Here is a 25,567-nt window from a genome sequence, read left to right on the forward strand (position 1 = left end):
GGTATGGGCTTCTGAAAGATGTACTTCAAAGGATCCATCCTTGATATGAGATATGTGGTATAGGCACAGAAATAGTGCCTCAACTTCTGAGCTACCCAAGTTAAAGCATAACAGGTGTGCTCTAACAGAGAATACCGGGCCTTATACGGGGTGAACTTCTTAATGAGGTAATAGATGGCCTGATCCTTCCTCTCTGTTTCATCATGTTGCCCCAGAACACAACCGAACACTCCATCCAATACTGCGAGGTAGAGTAATAGAGGTCTACCTAGCTCGAGCGGGACCAAAACTGGTGGTGTTGATAGGTACTCCTTGATTCTGTCGAAGACCTTTTGGCAGTCATCTATCCATTTGGTAGCGGCGTCCTTTTTTAACATCTTAAACATTGGCTCACAGATGACAGTAGATTGTGCTCTGAACTGGCTGATGTAGTTGAGTCTCTCCAAGAAGCTCATTACATCCTTTTTGTTCTTTGGCGGTGGCAGTTCTTGAATAGCTTTGACCTTTGATGGATCCGGTTCTATACCTCGACAACTCACAATGAACCCAAGTAGTTTTCCGGCAGGAACCCCAAATGCACATTTCGCGAGATTCAGTTTCAGGTTGTACCTTCTTAGTCTGTTGAAGAACTTCCTCAAATCTTCCATGTGATCAGTGGCTTTCTTGGACTTTATGATGACATCATCTACATACACCTCAATCTCCTTGTGTATCACATCATGGAAAATAGTAGTCATGGCCCTCATGTAGGTGGCCCCTATATTCTTCAACCCGAATGGCATCATCTTGTAGCAGTACATCCCCCACGACGTAATGAAAGCCATTTTCTCAGCATCTTCTTCGTCCATCCAAATCTGATGATATCCAGCAAAACAATCTACAAATGATTGCAACTCATGCTTAGTGCAATTGTCGATCAGGATATGTATGTTCGGCAAGGGGAAGTCATCCTTTGGACTGGCCCGATTGAGATCCCGGTAGTTGACACAGACTCTGACCTTCCTATACTTCTTTGGCACCGGCACAATATTGGCTAACCATGTCGGATATTCTACTACCTTGAGAACCTTAGCTTTGACCTACTTAGTGACTTCTTCTTTGATCTTCAGACTCATATCTGGCTTGAACTTTTTGAGCTTTTGCTTTACCGGTGGACATGTCGGATCAGTTTGCAGTTTGTGGGCCACAATAGATGTGCTCAGACCAGTCATGCCATCATATGACCAAGCGAATATGTCCTCGTATTCTCTTAGAAATTCTGTGTACTCTTCCCTTTCTGACGGTGATAAGTGAACGCTGATTCGTGTTTCTTTGACATTTTCTGCATCTCCCAGGTTAACAATCTCAGTCTCGTCCAGGTTGGACTTCGGCCTATTCTCAAAATTCTCAACCTCTTTAACAATCTCTTCCGATATATCGTCTTCCTCTGAATCTATGTCTGTTTGTTGCATTGTCTCGTTGCATGTCACAGTTATTGGTTCATCAAGATAGATAATAGTAATGCTGTATAAATAAAGTAATAAGAGTAAGAATTTGTAAGGAAACCGAAATGCTTTGATAAATTTCATAACTGTTTTGAACATTGGAAGATCTTATTATGAAAATTCAAAATGCGAAAGGAAAGTCAACTGGTAAAAATAAAAGATAGTGCATGATGCTTTGTTCAACCTTGCTACCCCGAGGCTTTTCAGGCTCTGGTGTTTCTGATAGTCCAATTGTTGAGGCATGCTCCTCTGCTTACTTCCCGCATGGAAGGGCCTTGTGAAGTAAAATGATGATGCGAGAGTGCATGAACTAACCTTTGGGGAGAGGAATAACAAAGAATAAAACAAAAGGTAACCACGTTAGTGAGGATCATAAAAAATATTGCGGTATTTAAACACATAGTGCGGGAATTTAAATCGTGTCCTAACTTGGGGACCTCTTTGTGCTCGAGGTAGGCCTAGCAACAAGTTGATTTGGAGAACTTAGAATGCTAAATACCTCATTTTATTGATAAAAAGTAGACAAATCCCAAATCGACACTAAATAAACAAGAAATGAAAATTACTAATGGCCATTGGCCTTATTACATTTTATAAAGCGAAAAGATAAACTCCTATCTACTTGGTCCCTGAAGGACCTTCCTAAGGTTGAATTCTCTCGTTGATCAGATCCTCCAGTTCGCATAGGTTCACCAGTAAAAATGCCTTTTCCAGGTGTTCTCCTTCGTTCCCCTCGGCGCTCTGATAGTCGGTGACTCTCTTCCTCACTTTCCCTTCCAATTCCAGTAGACTGTACTCTAGATATTCCAACTTTTCTCTAGCTTTGGAGGCCCTCTTCTTCCACTCGTTGATTTAGTCATTTGATGGAAGACTCCTCCACCAGTCTAGCAAGAGTGGGGGCATGCTAATCATACCAAAACTGGGGACCTTGTGCCTCATTTTCTGTAAAACAAAGGGTTAGGCCCTTACCCCCACCAGACTCGACTATTTAATATCAACAATTAGCATAAACGCATCTAGTTCTCCAAATAAATGCACAGAACATGATGATGTCCGTTTGGGTTTTAGGGAAACCCAATGGACTTTGGACAAGGCTATCTTAAAGGATCATTATGTGGACAACATAACTGACCCGGCTAGGTTTGACCATGATGCATGCACAGTTAAACAGAGTAAGGTTTCTATGGATTTTTAGACTGGTACCCTTGAGCGGACAACTCAAGGGGGAAAGGCACGGAACCGTCGACTACACCGTTGATCGACTGGTTTTTACTGCAAATACGCCTTTTTCGAATTTAGGGGTGATAATATCGGAAGATCGCAACCACTCATTATAAGTATTGTTATGGTATTTTGTTTGGCACGAGTGGAATATGATGTTGAGCATGATGATACAATAATTAAAGCAGATTGTCACGTATTTGCACGTTAGGAAAGCAGTAAATACAACAGTTTTTATAACTTAAAGTGGTAGTAAAGGAAAGCAGTAAAGGAAATAAACAAAAAGACAAGTCAGTTTTGCAATTGAAAAGGAAATTAAATGCTTAAAAGAAATAAACCAATAATTGCGCATCAAGAAGCATAAATTCACAATAATAGTCTGAAATGGTAAAAGCCTAAAATTCCCCAGCAGAGTCGCCACACTGTCGCGCCCCCTTTTTCTCACGAAATCGGGTTCATGACATTTGGGAGGACAACTCGTTTCCTTGCGGGAATTGAGTTTGAATTGAAGAGTCGCCACCTAATGATTTAAGTGCATTAGGACACTAAGAAATGTTTGATTTGAACAACTAGAGATTGGGTAAGGGCTTGAAATTATCCCAAGGGGAAGGTGTTAGACACCCTTCAGGATCCATTAGTGTGGTTCCCGGCCAGACAATTATTGTGACTTAAGTGCAAATAACACATAGGCAAATAAAACTCCAAGTAAAAGGGGATTTTCACATAATGGTTACAAATGAGCAAAGTTAGAAAGAACAAAAGGGAAATTGATTTTTTCCTTAGAGAAATAGTTTAAAATTTTGAAAAGAAGCAAAGAATCAAAGAAACAAAGGGAAGGGGGATCCTAGGTTTATAAATAATATGGATCACCCCACACAACATCCGATAATCACTCCTCGGTGAGGGACTACACGTGATGTTATTGTGTGGTTATCATATCCATATCTACCTTTCCCACCCCGTTAAGGTATTAAAGCGCGGAATGGTCTCGTTTACATATTGCATGCTATTTCCCACCCTAATCCTTATCAGTCCCGGAGGCAATTAGGACTACTAATCATAAAGGGAAGGGATATTAGGCTTGTTTATAGTTTCAAAGGCAAAACTCTAAGGCGACATATAAAAAAACGTATAGCAAATTGGGGGAAAGCACATAAACAAGTGAAGGGCTCAGATAGGCCTCCTTTAAACCAAAGAAATCACATATTTTAGCATGACTTACACATACTGTTTAAGGTCTGATTAAAACTTAAAGGTTGAGGCAGACTGATTTATTACGTAGTTCAGATAAGAAGCCCGAATCAGGCCTGCCTACTGGTTGTAGCCAATAAAATCTGATTCAGTTTATAAGTTTACCCTACGGCTTGCCTAAGTGTTAGACGAAAACCTATAAGCATGATATCTACTGATTTTAGAAACAATGAAATAAACTAAATACATACAGATTTAAGAAAAGTCATCAGTTATTAAAGAAAAGTAAGTTTTAGCAAGAGATCATAAGTTCTGCAACTGGTGGTACGTCATTATTACTGGTTTTAGACTTGTAAGCGAGTGAAACGATTCAAACTTGATTAATAGCTCCTATAGGCATGCTTTCTACGCGTTGTTGATTTTAAACCCCTTTTAACAGATATGGTAAAATGCGGAAATCCTATAAACATGATATCTAGGTGCTGAATATCATTTAAGGCCTATGAGCATGATATCTAATTGCGATTGCTTGATTAAGACCTATAAATATGATTGCCAAATGAAGAATGTATATGCAAGATTTAGAAAGACCTATAGGCGTATTTTCTATATGCATATGCAGGATTCAGATTTTCAGGTAATTATAGACATGTTATCTATATAAGAGAATGCAGAATTCCTACAAACATGGTATCTATATGAGAAATGCAGAATTCAAGAAGTAACCTATAAGCAGGATATCTATATGAGAGTGCAGAAATTCAAAAATATACCTATAGGCAAGTTATCTATATGAGAGTGCAGAAATTCAAAAATACACCTATAGGCAAGATATCTACCCTTTGCATACATAGTTATTTCTCCTTTTCACTAGCCATCCCCAAGAGTTTATTACAAAATTATTACAGCCCAGAATGAATATAAAAGAAGAAAATACATCAGAAACTAAAAGGTACAACCAAGGAGAGCCTGATTCAGACTTCATGTCTGAAATATGAAGTAAACCAACTGCAAGAGTTTATGATCCAAAGCCTTTCTCCCATTTGGATGTGTGAGAGTTCCCTAAGAGCCTCGAAAAGCCTGGCAATGCTCACACCAAAATGCAATGTCAAATTAGGACAAGTGCAGTGTGGAAGCGCCAGCCCTCAAGCCCCCAAGTTCAGAGGGAACTCAAGGTCCCAAGGCAAGGCTCACAAGAGGGGGGGCGCAGAACTTAGGGACTAAGAGAGAGTGCAAGTGCAGAAATAGAGTGCTGAAAGGGGAAAAGGGAAAGGGAAAGGGAAACAGTTACAAATAAATACACATAGGGGTATAGGGGAGGTGGTAAAGAGGCAAAGACAGGCTGGTGGGCATACCCAGCAATGGAAAATGCTGATACACCCATAAGCCTGTTAGAACACACTGTTTAGAGATTAGGATCCCAAAGGATCAAATTTAATTCATGGACAATAACTTACATATTGCCATGTCTTAAACCAGATGCTTAAACACATAAGGGGGTAGGTAATAAGGATTCATAGCAGAAACAAACAGAAAGAAATCAACATGCTAATTGAAATATTGAGCTCTACATAAGCAGTAAGTAGACATAGATACACAAACTATAAATAAACACATTGTTGTGATGCTGAAGCTTAAATAAGGACATACCAGTTTCAAAGAAACAAGTAAAGAAAACAGCAGGTCTTGTAAACAGGCCACAATGCAGACAAGAAGAGAGAATATTATTGTGTGTGAGTATGAGTTCAGAGGGATTGTGAAAATTGTGTTTGAGTTTGCGAAAGAGTTGTGCATCTATTGTGTGAAAATCAGACGGAAATAAGGTAAGAAACAGTTAAGGAACTGAATATCAATTAAGAATCAATCACACAAGACTTCATTTAATCAAGGAATTCAGATTCAAACGGGTAAGAACTATTTAAGGAAGGAAATTAGCTAAGCACTTTGTGCAAAGTAGGAAATTAAGGGTAAATACATAAGCGAGTTATTTAAGGACAGAATTTGAAATACACGATTGTACAAATAAGGTAAGAAAATCAATTAGTAGCCAGTAAATCAAAGAGTCTGAGATTTTGTAATTACTGATCCATGAATGAACCAAGTCATAAAAGCTGAGAAGGGTTTTAAAATTAAGTCGAGTCATGAGGAAAATCAGCAAACAAGGAAGGAAAATCAATTAGTCCTATTCAAAAGGAAGTCTGAACTAATCATAAATTTGAAAACCCCTTTAGAGGGAGGTTCGTCACATATAAAGAGCATACAAACATGCTGAGTTGAAAGAAGATGTTGTGTCATTGCAAAATTAGTAGGAAAATCCAATGTAGAAGAGTTTAGTAAAAAGCCATAATTGTATGAAAACAAAGATGTCCAAACTCAGTTCAGAGACTCGAAATTGGTCTGAAAGATTTGGGGGTTTTGAAATAAGCAAACCACAAAGCAGAGATGAGAGGGCAAACAATTGAATTGAAACATGTTTAGAGGTTTCAGAAAAGAACTGAAACTTCTAACATGCCTCTTTCAGCAACAGAACTCCTGAGTAACATGCAAACACAGTAGAAGGGTTCAAGGCAAACAAAGTGAAGAAACTAATTCGAAGCATGATGAGAAGAGACTGATAAGAACAGTAGAAGAAGCATGCTTAAGAAGATCTTTTAGAAGAAACTTAAACAAAGCTCAGTAGAAAGAACTTAATAAGGAGACTTAAGAACTAAAAAAATACTGTAGAAGAAACAGAAGAACACAGGAGAAAAGAAATACAGTAGAAAAGCATGCGAGAACATAGTATAGGAAAACACAGTTGGAGAAACATACAAGAACATGGTAAAAGAAAAATACAAGATCACAGTAGAGGCAAATACACACAAATGAAAAAAGAAAGAAAGCCAGAGAAACATTTAAATATTTTCAGAAAGCCCTAGATCGGAGAAGAAATGGTTTTAAAAGTAATTTTTAAAAGAAAAGCCAGAGAAATCATTTGAAAACTCAGGGAAAGCATGGATACACAACAGATCTAAAGGAATCGGAGAAAACCTCAAAGAGTTAGGGTTTCAGAGGAACCCTAGAAATGAGAAAGGCTTTAAAAAGTCACCGATCTGAGTCAGAGAGGTCAGAATCAGGCTCAAACAATTATGGTACGCCGGAGCAAAGCCGGAGATGACCATGAAACTTCGAATCGACAGAGGTCTGGATATGAACCTTCATGGTCAGGCCTTGAATCTTCAGAAATTAGGCGCATAGGAGCCGTAGGAGGCCGATGTAGGGTTTCTAGAGCCTTGGAAGCCATGGATTCTGGTGGTTTTCAGGGTGGAAGTGGTGGGAGGTGGCTAGGGTTCGAGAGGGTTTGAGAGAATGGGGAGGGTTCAGAGGCGGCTTGGTAGGTGGAAAATGATTTAGGTTTAGGGGGGTTGGGTAATTAAAAATGGTAAGGAAGAAATGTGGTCGTTGATCATTTCGATCAATGGCCTGGATTAAAAGGGGGGCCGGGCAGGTCATTTAAACGGGATGTGGGTCGGGTAATTTTAGGAATTGGTCTAGGTGATTTGAAATTGAAATTGGGTTGGATTAGGGGTGCAAATTAGGCTGAAATTGAAATGAAATCTGGCTAGATTTTAAATAGTCACTTTTCCCCACTAATTTTATAAAAAATAGCAAATAAATATCTAAAAATAAATTGCAAGTACTAAAATGATTTATAACATATAATTATCAATTTAAAAATACTGGACTTAAATTTTATAAATATAAATGCAATCAAGTCGTAAATGAGGCTAATATTGCAATTACATGCAGTTGAGCTTTAAAAAATGCTAAATAAATTTGTAAAAACATGAAAAAATTATTTGGGCTGTAGTTTAGCATAAATATGAGTATTCAACAAGTGAAGTACCAAAAATGATAATTTTGGACACTTATTGGATTTTTCTTGATAAAATAAGGCAATAAAATTGATTTTAAAAGCCTTTAAAATTAAGGAACAATAATAAAATATTTGTAAATACTTATATATGCATACATATGCTATTTTAAAAATATTTTGCATATGAAAAATATAAGGAAAAATTGGGTATCAACACACCCTGTGAATGATGACTCTATTATTTCGAAGACACTGTGTAGTGGTCCTACTTTGTTGATATATGTATTTTTACCATGTTATAAGTAAATTGAGTTGTACATCATTCTAGATATTATTTCTAGGCTTTATGCCAATATTTTTGAAACCTATAGTGGTCGTTTCTTGCTCTCATCTCACTGATTTTATTGATATTTCGTACTCAATCATATTCATGTATTCATATAATATCTCAGTATCAGTTGTTATTATTGATACACTATATCATTATTTTTGGGCTGATTTTCATGGCATTGTGAGCCCGTGAGCGAGACTGGAGAGATTGATGACTGAGTGAGGCCGAGGGCCAGATTGTGAGATATTGATACTATAACACGTGAGTTGTCCGTGCAGCACGTGAGTTGTCCGTGCAAATACTGATATTAATACTATAGCACGTGAGTTTTCCGTGAAGATACTGATATTGATACTATAGCACATGAGTTGTCCGTGCAACACGTGAGTTGTCCGTGCAGCACGTGAGTTGTCCGTACAGCACGTGAGTTGTCCGTGCATCACGTGAGTTGTCCGTGCAGATTTTAGCGCTTGGGCTGCAGGAGCCCCTCCGGAGTCTGCACACCCCAGTGAGTGCAGTCGACTATATATATATGGATTGAGTTACACGCCGCAATGAGTATAGTACAGTGCTGAGTAATTGAGAGTGCTGAGTATTGAGCATGGTAAAAGATAATGCGAGGCAGTGAGATTGAGTACTCTGGGAGTATGAGTACATGAGTTCATTACTAAGAGGCATTGCATTTGGCATGTGTACTTGAGATATATGCATAGAGTTGCATTTCTTTCTGCTGCCTGGTTCTAGTGACATTCATGATTTTACCTGTATTTTGACATGTAGGCATAGAGATGTACTTTCTTAATGCCATTTAAAAAATGAAATCTCCTATTTTGAAAGAAAGTTTTATGAAAAAAGTCACAGTTTTCAGACTTACTCATATTTTGGTGATTTCAGTAAAAAGAATTGAGTTTTACTGTTATACTTGAAAAGAAAATGCTTATTTTTCCTGAACTGTGAAAGAGCTGAGTATTTTATTATTAATTTATCCTTTGTGCTGCTTATGAATATTGTTGTGAAGTATTACTGGATGTGGGTATGGACCCTAACTTTGGTACAAGTTCATCACTGCTTTCAACCTGAGTTTAGGTTTGTTACTTATTGAGTACATGGGGTCGGCTGTACTTATACTACACTTCTTACACATTGCGTGCATATTTCGGATGTCGATGCCGCCGTGTTCGATGAAAGCCGACTTGGAAGATGTTTTGGCATCCCTTTTGTAGCTACCTCTTATTCATGGTAGCCTTAGAATCATTAAACTCTGTTTATGTACTTTTCAAACAGAAGATGTATTTGTTTCATATCAGTTTTGTAAATTCTACTCACATAAGCTCATGATTTGTACTACCAGTCCTTGAGAAGTGTATAAAAGATCATTTATTTTTCATCAGTTTGTTATATTTTTATTGGACTTGATGAGTTGGCTTACCTAGCGGGATGGGTCAGGTGCCATCATGACTAGTTGTATTTCGGGTCGTGACAATAAAGGTGGCCACGAGAAAATCGGACATCTTCAAGATAAAGCAGAGGAATAACGAGGTGCTAAGGGAGTTCGTTTCCCGGTTTCAGATAGAAAGAATGGAGTTACCTCCGGTCTCCGATGACTGGGTAATACAGGCCTTTTATGCAGGGTCTGAATGAAAAAAGCTCGATCGCTTCTCAGCAATTGAAGCAGAACTTGATTGAATACCCAACTGTGACTTGGTCGGATTTGCACAATCGTTATCAGTTGAAGATAAGGGTCGAGTAAGACCAGTCGGGAGCCCACTCGGGTTCAGTTCATTAACAGATTCGTAGCCAAGTCCCCGAGGGACACGGATTGGTAATTGAGATTCTACAAAGAACGGTATCAGCCATATGCCGAACGAAGAAACAATAGCCCGAACCGTAACCCCCTTCGGAACGATTGGAGAAATGATCGATGTCAAAGTTCTCGGGGACTCATGAGTAAGAGCGGGTTTGATAAATATACCAACCCCACAGAGGCTCCCCGATTATCAGAATACAATTTCAGCATAGATGCGTCGAGGATTGTCTCAGCTATTGGGAGAATTAAAGACACCAAGTGGCCCAAGTCAATACAGACCGATCCTCTAAAAGGAACCCGAATTTGATGTGCAAGTACCATGGCATGCATGGTCATCGAACAGAAGATTGCAGGCAGCTGAGGGAAGAAGTGGCTCGTTTGTTCAACGAGGGCCACCTTCGAGAATTCCTAAGTGATCGGGTTAAGAATCACATCCGAGAAAGAGATGCAAGGAAAATTGAGGAAGAAGAACCACAACACGTAATCCACATGATAATTAGTGGAGTTGATGCCCCCCAACGACTTGTATTCAAACGCACCAAGGTATCAATTACAAGAGAAAAAAGGACTCAGAGCTATGTGCCCGAGGACGTCTTATCGTCTTATGACAGGGAAGTAGAAGGCATATCTCAGACTCAAAAAGATGCCCTAGTAATCTCTATCCTTTTAAACAAAATTCAAATTAAGCGTATTTTAGTGGATCTAGGTAGCTTAGCAAACATAATTAGATCGAGGTTCGTGGAACAACTCGGCCTGTAAGATCAGATCGTACATGCGTCTCAGGTCCTGAACGGATTCAACATGGCAAGCAAATTAACAAAGGGAGAAATAATTTTGCTAGTAAACGTAGTCGGGACCATACAAGATACGAAGTTCCATGTGATCGAAAGTGACATGAGGTACAACGCACTCCTCGGGAGACCGTGGATACACAACATGAGGGCAGTGCTTTCAACTCTTCACCAAATGATGAAGTTCACGGCGGAGGAAAGAGTGAAAATAGTCTACAGAGAACAACATGCAGCGAAAGAAATGTTTGCTATCGAGGAAGTGGTACCAGTGCCTAAGCCCATGACCTCGGAGAAATCGAGCAGCAAAGGTAAGCAGGCGGCTAAATAGCCATCGCAATAGGTAACCAAACTTCTTAAAATAGGATCTATTCAGGAGGTAAACACACCGAGAGGTTAGCCAACCTAGTTCTTAAAAGGGGAAACAAACTTAGAATGTGCATAGATTATAAGGACTTAAACAGAACATGTCCAAAGGATTCTTTCCCCTTGTCAAACGTCGATCATATGATCGATGCCACAGTCGGCCTCGAGACCCTAGCTTTTCTCGATGCCTACTCCGACAACTTATTACATTTGGAAACTATTGTTACAATGTAATGTCCTTCGAGCTGGAAAAATACAAGAGCTACATACCAATGCCTAGTTAACAAAATATTCAAAAAACGAATAGGAAAAACAATGTAAGTTTGTATTGATGATATGTTAATTAAGTCCCTGTGCGCAGAGGACAATTTAGTACATTTACAAGAAACATTTGCGCTCTGGAGGAAATGCAACATGAATCTTATCCCAAAGAAATGTGCCTTCGGGGTTGGCACAGGCGAGTCCCTCGACGTCGTGGCATAAAATCGAGGTACCAAAATCAAGGCTATCGAGGGTATCACGATCGTGGATAGCGTGGAGGCCGTGCAAAGGATAAAAAGGCAAATGGATACCTTGGGTCAATTCTTTTCAAGGTCGTCAAATCGAAATCACCATTTCTTCTCTTCGCTCAAAAGGGAAAAGGACTTCGCGTGGACCCTGGAATATCAGCAAGCCTTAGAAGAATTAAAGGGATATCCGCCGAGCCTGCCTTTACTTCATACCCCGATGGCTGATGAAAAACAAGAAACAACACTTGTTCGAATGGTCGTGCAAAAGCAAAGGATCAAAAGATACTACAATAGGAGGACCAACCCCCGACATTTCGGAGTCAGGGGCTTAGTTCTACGAAAAGTCACCGTCGATACTACTGCTAAGGTATGGTTTTATCCTTTTGTCCACTTGAGTTTAAAACTAACTCATTAGAGGTTTTAGATCGACGACATACGATCTCGAAGGCATTGGTTTTTGTACGATGGCCTTAGGTTTTAAAGCATGCATTGCACTCTTTTTTCCTTAGATCGGATTTTGACCCAAACGGGTTTTACCGACAAGGTTTTTAACGAGGTAACAACTACGTGCTACCTAAGGAAAACTCAACAGTATCCAAGGCTTCTTTTCAATCAACCTCGAATATTAGGGGGCATCACCCTCAGATGGTTATATTTTGAGAAAAATGCTTCGTGCCTAAGAAGGCCTTGATAGAAAAACTTTGTAATGGGCCAAACGGTCAGATGAACCGTGTCCGTATAGAATAGTCGAGCCCCAATGGCAAAGCATGTACGCATGTATCAATTACTTGAAGAAACATTCTGTTAATATCAAAAACACTTTGTGTCTCAAAGAAGTCTACTAGTACACGAGATCTACACCTTTAATCCTATGGGAAATGACTCAAGAGCCATAGCATAAAAGCACCCCCGAATACTCGAAGACTGTCATAGACAGTCAGTACATCTGAGTTGTCGAGAACTCGGGCTTGTAAGACCTCAAAGAGGCATCCCCTCGAAATCAAAGGCCAAGGCTAATATACTCAGGGATTAACTTTCTGAACAAGCTCGGAAAGTTATCGGGAAACAAGTCCAAGTGAGATACCCGAAGGCTACGCCCACACTAAAGACCACAGTCATATAAAGGCTACGACAAGAATAATGCGGCTCGGAGACGTCCAACTTCCGCTATAAATTAAAGGCCTCCAAATATTGAAAAACTAGTTAAATCAGGCTACCTCGGTAAAAGAAAAATATAAAGGGCTTCGATAAATTCAGCCCCGAAAAACTTGAGGGCCTCGATAAATCCAATCGTCAAATAATCCAATGGCTTTGATAACATTGGCCTTCAGAAATACCTCAAGAGGTATTCAATTATGTTTGCACAAACAAATTACTAATAAGGTTCTGATACGTCAAACCTTCAAAAAAAAAACAACGGGTACAAAATACACATGCTATAGCGTAACTAAATTTTCACTAAGTCTTTTAGCCGAAATGAGGGAAAAATTATATAGCCATTTTAGAGGCCGAAATCGCCCAACTTAAAGAACCTAAGGGCCAATTTTAAAAGAGCCTAAGGGCCAACTTAAAGAGACCAAGGGCCAAATAAAAATCCCAAGGGCCGATATATAAGAGCCCAAGGGCCAACCTCGAAAGGCTTAGGGGCCAAAAACTTATAGTACGAGATTACGTTCTCATTTCGATTCGGACTCAAGGTTCATAATACATCGAGCTTCATCGAATCGATTTAAACTTAGCCTGAGATTATTATATATGTCTATAAAGATCTAAAAGTGTTTATTACATCCCGAGCCCAAATCGATTCTCGTATCAACCATTCAAGTTACACAAACAAAGTATTCCATAAATAAAGACAATATGAAATCCAGCGCAAGTCAAATATAAGAGAAAAAGTTCCACTTGTATTTCCAAAGATGATTACAAAGGTACTTTACACAAGGTATACTTGCACAAAAACAAAATAAGGAAACCTAAAACTACTTCGGGGTCATATCTTCAGCAGCTGCGGGAGCCGCATCTTCGAGAGCCTCACCCTCGGGGATTTCATCTTTGTCTCCTCCACTCTCGGAGCCACTAGATGAATCATCCTCATCAATAAACTTGGCCCGTTCTTGGAAAGTTTTTGTCAATTCCACTCGTAGATCGTTGATCTCCCCCTCTTTCTTGGCATAGAGGATTTTAAGGATGTCCCTCTCCTTCGATATTTTCTTAAGCTCGGCTTCACATAAGGCAAGCTCAGTCCGAGATTTGGAGAATGCTCTTTGGTGAAGTGACACAACCTTTTTACAAGGAAAGAAAGTCGGAATCAGAAGGATGAAGATTAAACTCGAAATGATGAAAGGCAAAACTTACTTGTTTAAGGAGCTTCTCAGCTTCCTCGAGAATAAACAAAGAATCAGGATTGGGACCCTCTTCGATTCCCCCGAGACACTCCAAAAAAATATCGTTCTCTTCATAAGTCACTACCACATTAGGAGTCTCCATATCCTGGGCATCTTGGAGTTGCCCTTCAGAAAACACTGGGCCCTGAGCCGAGTCATCTATGTTGATTACCCCAAGTGACTCACTTGGGGTGTTATCTTGTCTTTGAAGAGCCTCGGAGTTAGGGTCTTCGAGCTTACTCACCAAATGTCCCCCGGAACAAGGAGCACCTTTTCTACTTGATGGCTCGGGGACTTTGCTCGAGCTCCCCTCTGAAATTTCTTCAGTTCGGGATTGAACCGCCTCCGTCGCCATCGGTTCATTAGTCTTCGAAGCGTCAGGGCCCCCTCTTTCCCAAGCTACTAGGAGGTAGTCATCATCCTCTTCCTCTTACTCATAATCCCAAACGCATTGAGCCATTTCCGGAGATAGGGCCATGGTGTCGGCCTTGGACTTTCGAGCTATACTCTTCTTTCGCCTCGGGGTATTTGCAGACGACCCTCTTTTCCTATTCTTTTCTTTGGGAGGCTTTGAGATCTCTTCTTCACTAGGTCGGGACGGCCGCATTTTGACAGCTTCCCCGAGACCTGCATAAAAGATGAAGTAAGTTTTGTTGTAAGAAGCACGAGTAAGCAAACAAGAAAGCTCACAGTGGTTTTTCACCTCCCATCGGCCCTTGGCTAAATCGCGGCAGCAACGCTCAACGTATGAAGAAGTAGAGGCCAATTGGCATACCCAACCCTCGAGGTCCTGGACCGCTCCAGGAAACTAAGCAACAGTTGCATCATCAGAAAGGAATTATATCGGTAAAAAGACAAAAATAGGAAAGGAAAAATGGGAGCAAGATATGAATTTATTTATGTTTCATATTCCATTCCTCGGGGAATGGCATCCTCTCAGCAGGGATCAGGTCAAAGGTCCTGACTCGGACAAAACGGCTCATCCACCCTCGATCTTTGTCCTCGTCAATGCTGAGGAAAAGAGATTTCAAGGATCGGCATTGCAATTTTATCAAACCATCTCAGTACAATTGAGGTCTGTACAGCCTAATTAGGTGGTCGAGGGTGAAAGGCATCCCCTCGGCCTAGCTCGAGAAAAATCTGATCAGATGTACAATCGGCCAGAATGAAGGATAGATCTGGCCAAGCGTCACTTGGTATCATTGGTAGAAGTCGATAATAACTAGGTCTATGGGACCAGAGCTGGATTTGTTGGGCCCAGCATGAATGGGTTGGTATACACGCTTAAATACCCCGCTTTATGGGTAGTGATGTCCTCTTCTGAGGAAAGAATCACTACACCTTTTCCACCCTAGTTGCAATCCTTCTTTACTTACACGAGATCGTCTTTGGTTATCAGACAGACATATCGAAACATGGGCTCGCATTGGCCTGGCATCGATACAGGTTTCTCAATCTTGAAATCAGACGTTATTTCGCATGGTAGGGGAACGCACTCCTCAATACGAGAGGGTACTACTGGTTTACCCTTGGTTGATCAAGTATATGAAGAAGCATTTTCCTTTTGGGGAACCGATTTAGAAGTCTTGGCAATTATAATATGGAAATTCAAGAAAATAGAGAATGCTGATAGTGAAGAGAAGGCAGGATTCAGAGAAATCAAAAGAGCTAATAAGACTTTGTGAATTATATGAGAATAAAGTTTGCAAGAGTGTGAAGTTTATCTATTTATAGAGGTCATTTAAGCATGCTGAGGAAGCTGAAAAGCCAACCGTCAGTCGCCTCCAATTAATAACTTTGGGAACCGCACAAAAAGCAACCTTTCAGACACTTCAACCGCTGACGCCACGAGATTGGCATCAAGATCGAGGCATCGAAGATTAATTCATTTTTTATAAAACTATTTCGAGTTCGAGCAAAGTGTTCACTCGACTACTAAGCCCAAGGGCTACCCGAGTTCGAGAAAAATACTCACTCGGGGACTATAAAAAGGCCTAAGGGTTAAATCTATTTCGAGTTTGAGCAAAGTGTTCACTCGATTACTAAGCCCAAGGGCTACCCGAGTTCGAGAAAATACTCACTCGGGGACTATAAAAAAGCCCAAAGGCTAACTCTATTTCGAGTTCGAGTAAGTGCTCGCTCGAATACTAAGCCCAAGGGCTACTTGAGTTTGGGAAAATTCTCACTCGGCGATTATCTACGCAGCCTAAAGGCAAACTTTATTTCAAAGACGAGACCTTGCTCTCACTCAACTCGGGAGTTCCAATGTCCAGAGCTCGCAACAAATTGATTCAAGCTTAGCTCGAGGATTAGTAAGAACCTTAAGAGGTATTTTTTGATCGATTGAAGACCTAAGGGTTATTTATGTCCCGAGTCCGGTATTTGGACTAGTTGCGAAAAGTTATACGATCAGATTTCCCACAAGTAAAAGCGGACTGAAATTCAACACGAGCCAACATGGAAACAAATGAGTCCTTTTATATTTACAAGAGATGATTGCAAAATATCACTACCACATCCGCGAAGGGTACTTACACGGGAACAAAGAAGCAAAAAACAAAACCCAAGAACTTAATATACTTTTAAGACCACGTCCTCAAGAGCTTCATTTTCAGGAACCACCATCCTGGGGACCCCATTTTGATCTTTAGAAACGTTTGTGTGCCCGAGGAGATTTAGGGTATAAAGCCCTCGAGATATGTAACTATGTCTCCAGCGGCAGGGGTTGAGTATTCCGTTGAAATTTTGGGCCATAATCCGTAAAAAAAAAAAAGAACAGCAAAAGAAAAAAACTAGAAGGGAAGACCAGAAGATGTAGCTTCACCTTCTATTACAAGAAAAACCAAAAGGGTTGCAAGATGCACGAGCAACGATCCAAGAGTGTTCATCCTTGGAACATTATTTTCGGTGTGGGATGCAAAAGTTAGAAGATGATAGTGCCACCTCATTCCATGGAAAGTAAAAGGAACGAAGTGGCACATCAGGTTGAAGTTAAGAGATATGAACAGTAGTGTAAAGTCCGCATATCTTCTAATATGGGAAGAATTCAGCGCCCTTCTCTCGTTGTCTCGAGTCGAAGCTTTGAAAAAGGGAGCCTTGGAGTAACTGATAAAATTATTGTCATGTGACCTTGTGATCACAGATTCGAACCATGGAAATAGATGATTAGAGAAGGAAGTAAAATAGGGAAAAGATCAAAAATAGATAAAGATGGGATAAGTACAGTTTTTTGCAGCCTCATATTTATAGAAAGTCGTCGACGGAATCGGTGGCGCAAGTGGCTGACCAGTGATGGAACGCATTTGATGTTTTGGGGAATGTGCTGACATGACATTTCAGATCACTTCAAGTGCCTACGTCACGAACATGATGTCATCGTGATAGGTTCGAGAAAATCGAGGTTCAAATTATTTCTTATCATCTTATTCTAAGAAATGCGGGGACTATCTGTATATGGTCGAGATCATAACCTTCCGATTTATAGGCTCGGTGCACCGTCCTGAGTCCGAAGTTCGGTCGAGATCAAGTTTGAGTTAGATAGACCAAGCCCAAGTTCAAAGGCGAAGCACGATGCATACCGAGGTCGAGTGTGTTCGATCCCAAAATAGTATCGTTGGGGATTTGTACCAGGACGAGTTAAATTCCTGCCACGTCCCCAAAGTCATGGCGCAAATCCTAGAATATGATTGTACTATTCCGTACTAGGTGGTTAGACAACTGTACCAAGAATATTCCTTACTGTAAATATAAATATTCCTTATTTAGGGCTCCCATATTATATAAAGGGGATCCCAATCATTTGTAAGAACACATTATCATCACTGAGCAAAGAATATACTCTCTACCTTTTTACTGTTCATCAACATTGTCCTTTAGCTCCATTGTTACTTTATTTTGATTACTTAATTGTTCTTACTGCCTTAAGCCACCTCGAGGTCGTCGTCTCAAGGTCGTCACTGTCAAGTATTATTGGTTTGAATCACTTCTATCTTTCATTTCTACTTCATATTTCTTGATTATTAATCGGTATTGAACTAAATCACATATCTTTAAAACCACTAGTCAAGTTTAATTGTTACTCGGATTTTCGAGGTAAACAATGTCCAAACCATCTAAGTCGTGCTTCCCGCATCTTGTCCTCAATAGGGGGGCACATTCACTTTGTCCCGAATGACTTCATTCCGAATCTAATCTGGTGTGCGCGCACATCCATCTCAACATCCTCATCTCTGCTACCTTCATCTTCTGGACGTGAGAGCTCTTGACTGGCCAACACTCAGCCACATACAACATAGTCGGTCTGAACATCGCTTTATAAAACATACTTTTAAGTTTTGGTAGTACCTTCTTGTCACACAAAATACCGGAAGTAAGTCTCCATTTCATCCATTCCGCCCCAATATGATGTGTGACATCTTCATCAATCTCCCCACCCCCTGTATAATAGACCCAACGTACTTAAAACTCCCTCTTCTAGGGATGACTTGTGAATCCAGTCTCACCTCCCCTTCCACTCCCTGAGTAGCACCACTAAGCTTACACTCCAAATATTCTGTCTTGGTTCTGCTCAACTTAAAACCTTTTGACTCAAGGGTCTGTCTCCTCACCTCTAACCTCGCGTTAACACTGTCTCGCGTCTCGTCAATCAAAATAATATCGTCTGCAAATAAAATGCACCACGGCACCTCCCCTTGGATGTGGCGAGTCAGTACGTCCATCGCCAGGGCAAATAAAAAAAGGGCTGAGTACCGACCCCTGATGCAACCCCATCATGACCAAAAAATGGTCCGAGACCCTCCCACTATCCTCCCACAGGTCTGCGCTCTCTCGTACATGTCTTTAATCACCCTAATGTAGGCCACAGATACCCCTTTAGCCTCCGAACATCTTCACAGAACCTCCTTCGAAATTTTGTCATAAGTTTTTTTTTAAATTGATGAACACCATATGCAAGTCCCTCTTCCTCTCTTCCTTTACTAATTTTCATTTGGTTGCTGACCATTGATTCTTTTCTTGGTTTCATACGAAAAGAGATGGAATACTACATGGTTCTTGACTCTACTACTTAATACCTGGAAATTGTCCTGAATAAAGAAATGTATTTGTTTTCCATCTCCAAAGGAATTTCGTTTATTTCCCTTGGGAAATTTAAGTTGCCCCAAGAAAAACTTCTTTAAGCTGTAAATTAGAACAATGTCGCCCTTAGCAATTTTTTTAACTTTTTGAGTTTTCATGCTCCACAAATTTTTATATCAGTGTGATAAATGTTCTACTAAAAACAAGCTAAAAATGTAAAGCATAGCTTACTGATTAGTTTTCTTTTGAATAGGAAAGCTACAATCTCCCGATTCAAAGAAAATTTAACGATGAAATTTCTTTTTTGTTTGTTCTTAAATGAATAATAAATAAAGCAGAATTGTGTTAAAATTATAGGAGGGGAGTCCTGACGTAACTGATAAAGTTACTTTCATGTCATCATGAGGTCACGTGTTCGAACCGTAAAAACAGCCTCTTGCAGAAATATGTCTGGCCCTTCCCCAGGCCCTGTGTATAGCGAGAGCTTAGTACACCGAGCTGCCTTTTTTTGTGTTAAAATTATACTACTAGAGAACACCATGAAAACACATGTAGCGGGAAATATAAGGAAAACAAAGCAAGACAAACATAAATTGTCTTCCAACACAAATAAAAATGTACTAGCGTCATTAGCCAATTTCAGAAACTAGTCGAAACTTCACTTTCCCTTTGTACAAACACAAATACAAGAACGTACGAGCCTGCACTTTTTTTCCCCCTCTGCTTGCTAGTAAAGTAAACGTGAGCTCTGTTTATGAAAAATGCTTGGGCCATATGTGGACATACACATATCTAACAAGAGACGAAATTGCAAGGACTCAAATAGGATTACTGGAATGAGGCCTGCTATGCCCACTGGAATGAGTATCAGTCCGTTTTTCTGACCGAAAACGAGATAAATTGTAGCACCAAATGCTATCATCAGAGATGTCATTGAAATAAACAGTGTACCGAGGCCTATAATTAATCGTTTTGGAAGAGATCTAAGAAAATCTGTTTCTGCATATCTCGCGGTGAGGATAGACAAAAACATTAGCACAGAGGCAACAGAAGAGAACAGACAGAATGCAACCGAAACAGCAAAAATCGTGAAGGCCGGTTCTTTTGAGAAGATTGGGAAACCTTTGCTTTGATTTCCTCCTGGTACAGTGATGGCTGCTGCAAATCCTACCGTTGCTGTTAAGGCCGCCACAAATGTGCATGAATTTGCAGTTTCTTTCATCCATTTCTCTCCTTCTTTGACCAATTCCTTGTGTTCCTCAGTGAACACCATTTTTGGAGTTTTTCCATATGAGTTTCTATTTGTCCTTAAAGTTGGATGAACAAACTTTTCCACTTCCTGCATACACGTAAATGCATGTACTCATGTTAATGCAAGTGTTGAAGCAATCATAGAATGACATAATTTACACGTAATGTGCACTAAGCTCCCGCCATGTGCGGGATCGGGGAAGGGCCGGACCACAAGGGTCTATTATACGCAGCCTTCCTGCATTTCTACAAGAGCCTGTTTCCACGGCTCGAACCCATGACCAGTTACGCCAATGCTCCCCTTCATAATTTAGATGATAGAAGAATTTTAAATTATTTTGTTGGTCAATCTTTTAAACGGCTCCGGTTGCTTTGCCTTTTAAGCTCGTAAAGCATTGTGCATTAAGAAATGACTTCGCATGCTTATTTGTAAAGTCTTACTCCACAAGAGATACTTCACAGGTTTATCATTTACAATCATTCCATATGCTCAAACTCACCTCATCCATTTTGATAACATTATTTTCTCAGATTTTGTTGTATCTCCTACTAATTCTATCCGTTTTAATTTGTTTGAATCTATTTGACAGGGTACGAAATTAAAGAAAAAAAGAGAATACTTTTGAAACTTGTGGTCTAAAATGAACCATAGATATTTGTGTGACTATATATCATCTTATGAAGGATAAAAGGAGAATTTCAAAGTTAAATTGTTTCCAAATTTAGAAAGGGTTCATTCTTTTTTAAACTGACTAAAAAGGAAATAGGTTCATTCTTTTTGAAACAGAGGGAATATCATTTTAATAAAGTTACTCAACCACATGATCCTTAAACCATATTCAAAAACCTAAAGACGCGCATCTCGCTTGTCACAAGCACTTACCTTACCTTCTCAACTTCCTATAAAAATACTACAACAATAATAAGTTAATAACATACCCAGTGTATTACCATAGTGTAGTGTGGTGTCTGGGATTCCGTTGAAAACACTAAACAAAATTAATCCTAACCGCAGAAAGCTATATGGTGAAAACATAGAACACCCCACGCCAACTCCACATATGAAATGCCGAGTGTTGATGGTACTGAACGAGTACCCCTTGCACACTAATGCAGAATAGGTCCGGTCGTCAAGCCAAGCCTAACTAAATTTGTTCTATTATCGAGCTGAATCAAGTCCAACCAAGCTTCTACTAGACTGAGCTGAGGGTTCAACCAAGTTTTGCTATAGTAGTACAATGTAATTGAGCTTGAGCCAACTCTTTAAGTTCAGTTTCCTACTTATGCTACTATGCTTCTCGTATATCTGTTGAAATTCTAGTTCACTTCAATTTAAGTAAAAAGATCTCTTTTTCCCTTAGTTCATACATATTATTCCATAAATGGCTGCCAATCTTAATAAACCAAAGCACCAATATTTTTATGTTTTAATAAAGATCTAGAACCAAGTTATAATAGTGAAGCTCATACCTGGAACCACTGAAGTTCGCGCTGCATTTGCAAAGCTGCACCTGAGATAAGATTGAGTCGGCCAAGAGGTGCTAATTTTCCAGCCATATGTAATATATTGTTTCCTGAAGTGTCTTCATCAGTTGTTACCAAATGTTTATACAAACTTAACTGATATATGAAGTTAAACACCTTTTCATGCCGATTTATTACCGCAAGGTGAAATAAGTTATGATTTTCAGAATTAACAAACCAAATTGCGTCAGGGTAGCAATCTACAATTTCTTCTATGATTTCAGGAATTCCCGAACTTGCTGCCAACAGAACTGCCTTTCTGAGTACTGGCTCAATATCCTTAGGTTTATACTCTTTCATAAGCTCCTTGCAAAGACGTTTCACGATATCAAGAGTCTCTTTATGCATTAACTTTATATCCTTAATGTGCTTGAATATTGCTGCTGTAAACAATGAAACTCTATCAGAACACGAGAACTAGCAAATGTTATAGAAACAACATATCAGAGGATTACCATAATAATTTCCAAACAGAGGAAGTGACTACCCTTTTACAAGTATTTTCGTCATATCATAGTCGCTGCTGTTAATCATAATTATCCTAACAATAACGACAATAGTAATAATGTCTGAGAAGAGTTGTTACTATTGATTTTCTTGATACAAAGGCGAAAAAGGACACGTTAAACATAAATATTAAGGAAGTACTTACCTCTATTAATCATCCTAGCAAGCCACGCTTGAATTGTGATGACACAATTGCGTGGATACTTCACGAAACACTCCCATGTTAACTCATTAGTAGGCTGTGGCGATTCTGTTGAGGGTACTGTGACTGAGGGCTGATTTACAACAAAGGACTTTTCAATGTCTGACAATCTTCTTTCTAAGTTTGCCTGTGCGACTTCACAAGAAAATGCAAAGCAATTAGGTTTTAAAGTACAACCTGCTTAGAAGTACATGTAGTCTTCTTTATTTATTCCATGTGGATTGATTTTGTAGTGGGGATTGGGTTAGTGACTAGTGATCTCTCACGTATGCAGCATAACTATCGCTTGAAAGAACATAAGCAGAAGAAAATATTGCTGGTGATAATATGATCATAGTAGGAATATTACCAGAATAAAGTAAGCGTTGCCAAAAGCCTAGCTGAGTCCCACTCCGAAATGCAGAAGGTGTCTCAGCCATCAAACTCAAAAGCGATACATCATCATTGTCACCATAAAACTCTGCCCGGGCCAAACCAGGAAAACGTCGAACCAGAGCTAGCAGCACATCTATTTTACACAAAAAAGAGATTCTCAAGATGAGTCGGTAAAATGGAGTATATCCCCAATCAAAAGCAAACCATCTCCTTAAGTATATACTACTATCTTACCGTAGAATTCGGCTACAACTAGCAGATGGAGAAAGGTGGAAGCAGCTGATTCTTTAGTTGGTGGGGAGTCTGCCATCTTCGTGGCCATATCCCCAATCCAAAGTAAAACCATCTCCTTATGGCCATATCTAGCAGCCTCTATAATCGGATACCGCCCAACAGTATCGTCGTCAGTCGCTCGCACACTCCGGATTTCCGTTTCAAGTTGCAGCAACTTCTTGGCAGCCTCCATGTTCCCAACCTTTGCAGCCACACAAAGAGGTGTATGACCATTGTTGTTACGAATAACCAACCCTTCTAATGCATAACTTTTTGGTTTACTTATCACAGAATCATACCACTTTCCAGCACCAACAAGTACGTGAAGGCCAGTGTCCCCAGCTCTTGTTACCTTCCTACATATAGTCACATCTGGTGGAAATTTCGAGAGAGCTTTAGCTTCTTTTTCAAAACCACTCTGGTTTTCTCTGAGTAATGCACGGTATAAAGGCAAGCATCCCCACAACTTCTTCTCCTCATTTATGTTCTCTGTTCAAAATATAGCCAAATCATTCTCAATGGGCACAGAGGAAGTAATTGGGAAGGGGGTGTAGGCAGAGGGGGACCCAAGATTCGACAGGGCACCGTTACATTCAATATAAATCTATCGTTGCTCATAAAAATTGGTACGATGGCCTTTGTTAATATCTGGCTATTTCTTGAAGAAATTAGCAAGTAAATATATGGAGTTTTTGCCGAAGTTTCCGGGTGCTGGTGACCCCTCTGCCTACTATGTAGGTCCGACTCTGGGTGTAGGGATGAAGAAAGAGAAGGAAAAACTTTTTACCTTCACCGATTTCTTCGAAGCTACTCCGGTTTGTTCTGGCTGCTAAACTGTACAAATTTTCCATCCTACCGCTCCTTGGGATGGCTGGTGAATAAGGAGTTAAAACTTGAGTCTTACTGCTTCTTGTGTTGGCTGCTAGATTAGGACTGGGAGATTGTCTGCTTGTGCTAGCTGCTAGATTAGGTACATTAGGACTGCGCGGTCGGTGAAAATTACTGTTGCTCGAGCTAGCTGCTGCTAGAGCTTGTGCAGCTTGGTCAAAACCATGTTCATCCCCTCTGAGTATTGCAAGGCATAAGGGCAAGCATTTCAACAACAGCTCTTCGCTTTTGTCTGTTCAAGTATAGCCCCAAATCATTCTCAATGGAGACACAGGAAGTAATTGGAAAGGAATGCAGGAACAAATACAAGAGAAGACAACGACAACAACAAAAAAAAACATAGTGTATCCCGCAAATAGTGGTTTGGGGAGGGTATTATGTACGCAGCTTTACCCCTACCTTATACAGGTAAAGAGGCTGTTTCCGGTAGAACCTCGGCTCCAAGCAAGCATGCAAATCACAACAGTATAGAAAAAAAATGTACATTAGTGTAAAAGTCAGGAAAGCAATAACAACAGCTAGGGAGTAGAGCAACCAAAACACACGTGATACCAGGTAGTAATAGAATTTTAAGCATATGGAAAATACTAAAATACGCCACCATTAGTGAAAGGAAAAGGGGAACATGCACTGGCTGCTAGACTTCTACCCTAATCCACGCCCTCCACGTAAGCCTATCACAGGTCATATCCTCGGTGAGCAACAAATACTAGAGAAGGAAAAGCTTATTACAGGACTGGGCGATTGTTGAACATTACCATTGCTTGTGTTGGCTGCTAAATTAGGACTTGGCGTTTCACCTTTGCTTGTGCTGCTGGCTGTTAGACTAGGACTGGGTGATTCTTGAAAATTAACGTTGCTTGTGATTTCTGCTTGATTAGGAACCGACACTGTGTCATATTCATCGTCGCTTGTGATTTCTGCTGGATTAGGAATGGACACTGTGTGATAATCATCGTGGTTTGTGCTTTCTGCTTGAATAGGACTGGGCGGTTTTTGAAAATTACCGTTGGTTGTGCTGGCTGCTAGATTAAGACACGGCGATTCGTGCACATGACTGTTGCTTGGTGAGGACGACATGCTTATCAGTGTCGGAATTGAAGTGCTCAGCCTTCAACAACTGGATAGTTGGAACTAGTATTCTCCCTTCATTGGATTTATGTCTTCAATTAGCACACCAAAATTGACTTCTTTTGTTTCCTTTTCTTTCTTTATTTCCCCTTTCCAACCTGGTTTCCACCCCAAAGTATCTAGCATTTGTTCACACGAAAAAGTTGTTCACACGTACAAAATACGCAGCAAAATTGAATTTAAAATAAGAAAGTTGGCGTTACCGGACCTACGGGACTGGACGGGACGGGACGAGATAAACGGGACGAAATGGTCGTCCCATCCCGTCCCGCTAACAAACGGGATGAAACGAGACGGAACGGGACGAGACGGGATGACGGGCCTTAAGTGGGCTGCTTTTAAAAAAAAAAAAATATTTAAGCATTAAGTTTGGCAACAACTAGTTTTTTGACAATGACTAAGT

General features: G+C 40.1%; 1 protein-coding gene across 5 annotated transcripts; it reads right to left on the reverse strand.

Moving 5' to 3' along the window:
- Positions 1-19,577: 19,577 nt before the first annotated feature.
- LOC107806705 (uncharacterized) lies at positions 19,578-25,319 on the reverse strand. 5 transcript variants are annotated; one of them, XM_016630925.2, is made up of 8 exons: positions 24,792-25,159; positions 24,433-24,707; positions 23,933-24,265; positions 23,107-23,634; positions 22,847-23,005; positions 22,441-22,632; positions 21,735-22,171; positions 19,578-20,352 (listed from the first exon to the last, which is right to left on the reverse strand). In XM_016630925.2, exons 3-8 carry the CDS (start codon positions 23,994-23,996, stop codon positions 19,741-19,743), a joined length of 1,992 nt encoding a protein of 663 aa, XP_016486411.1. In that variant the 5' UTR covers positions 23,997-24,265; positions 24,433-24,707; positions 24,792-25,159; the 3' UTR covers positions 19,578-19,740. The 5 variants fall into 5 exon arrangements, with proteins under 5 accessions (XP_016486411.1, XP_016486408.1, XP_016486409.1 ...); XM_016630922.2 differs by lacking the exon at positions 24,433-24,707 and having other exon boundaries at positions 24,792-25,319; XM_016630923.2 differs by lacking the exon at positions 24,433-24,707 and having other exon boundaries at positions 21,735-22,168; positions 24,792-25,264.
- Between the last annotated feature and the right edge of the window lie 248 nt (positions 25,320-25,567).

Source organism: Nicotiana tabacum, chromosome 16 (assembly GCF_000715075.1).
Source record: "Nicotiana tabacum cultivar K326 chromosome 16, ASM71507v2, whole genome shotgun sequence".
Lineage (NCBI taxonomy): Eukaryota > Viridiplantae > Streptophyta > Magnoliopsida > Solanales > Solanaceae > Nicotiana > Nicotiana tabacum.

What these genes read in the sequence shown, in the direction of transcription:
- LOC107806705 (XM_016630922.2), bottom strand. Translation starts at nt 25,113, where the DNA reads ATGTCGTCCTCACCAAGCAACAGTCATGTGCACGAATCGCCGTGTCTT. An exon ending in AGCAGCCAACACAAGCAATG is followed by an intron (nt 24,266 to 24,791) that starts GTAATGTTCAAC and finishes ATACTTGAACAG; the next exon opens with ACAAAAGCGAAGAGCTGTTG. An exon ending in TGCTAGGATGATTAATAGAG is followed by an intron (nt 22,172 to 22,440) that starts GTAAGTACTTCC and finishes CATTGTTTACAG; the next exon opens with CAGCAATATTCAAGCACATT.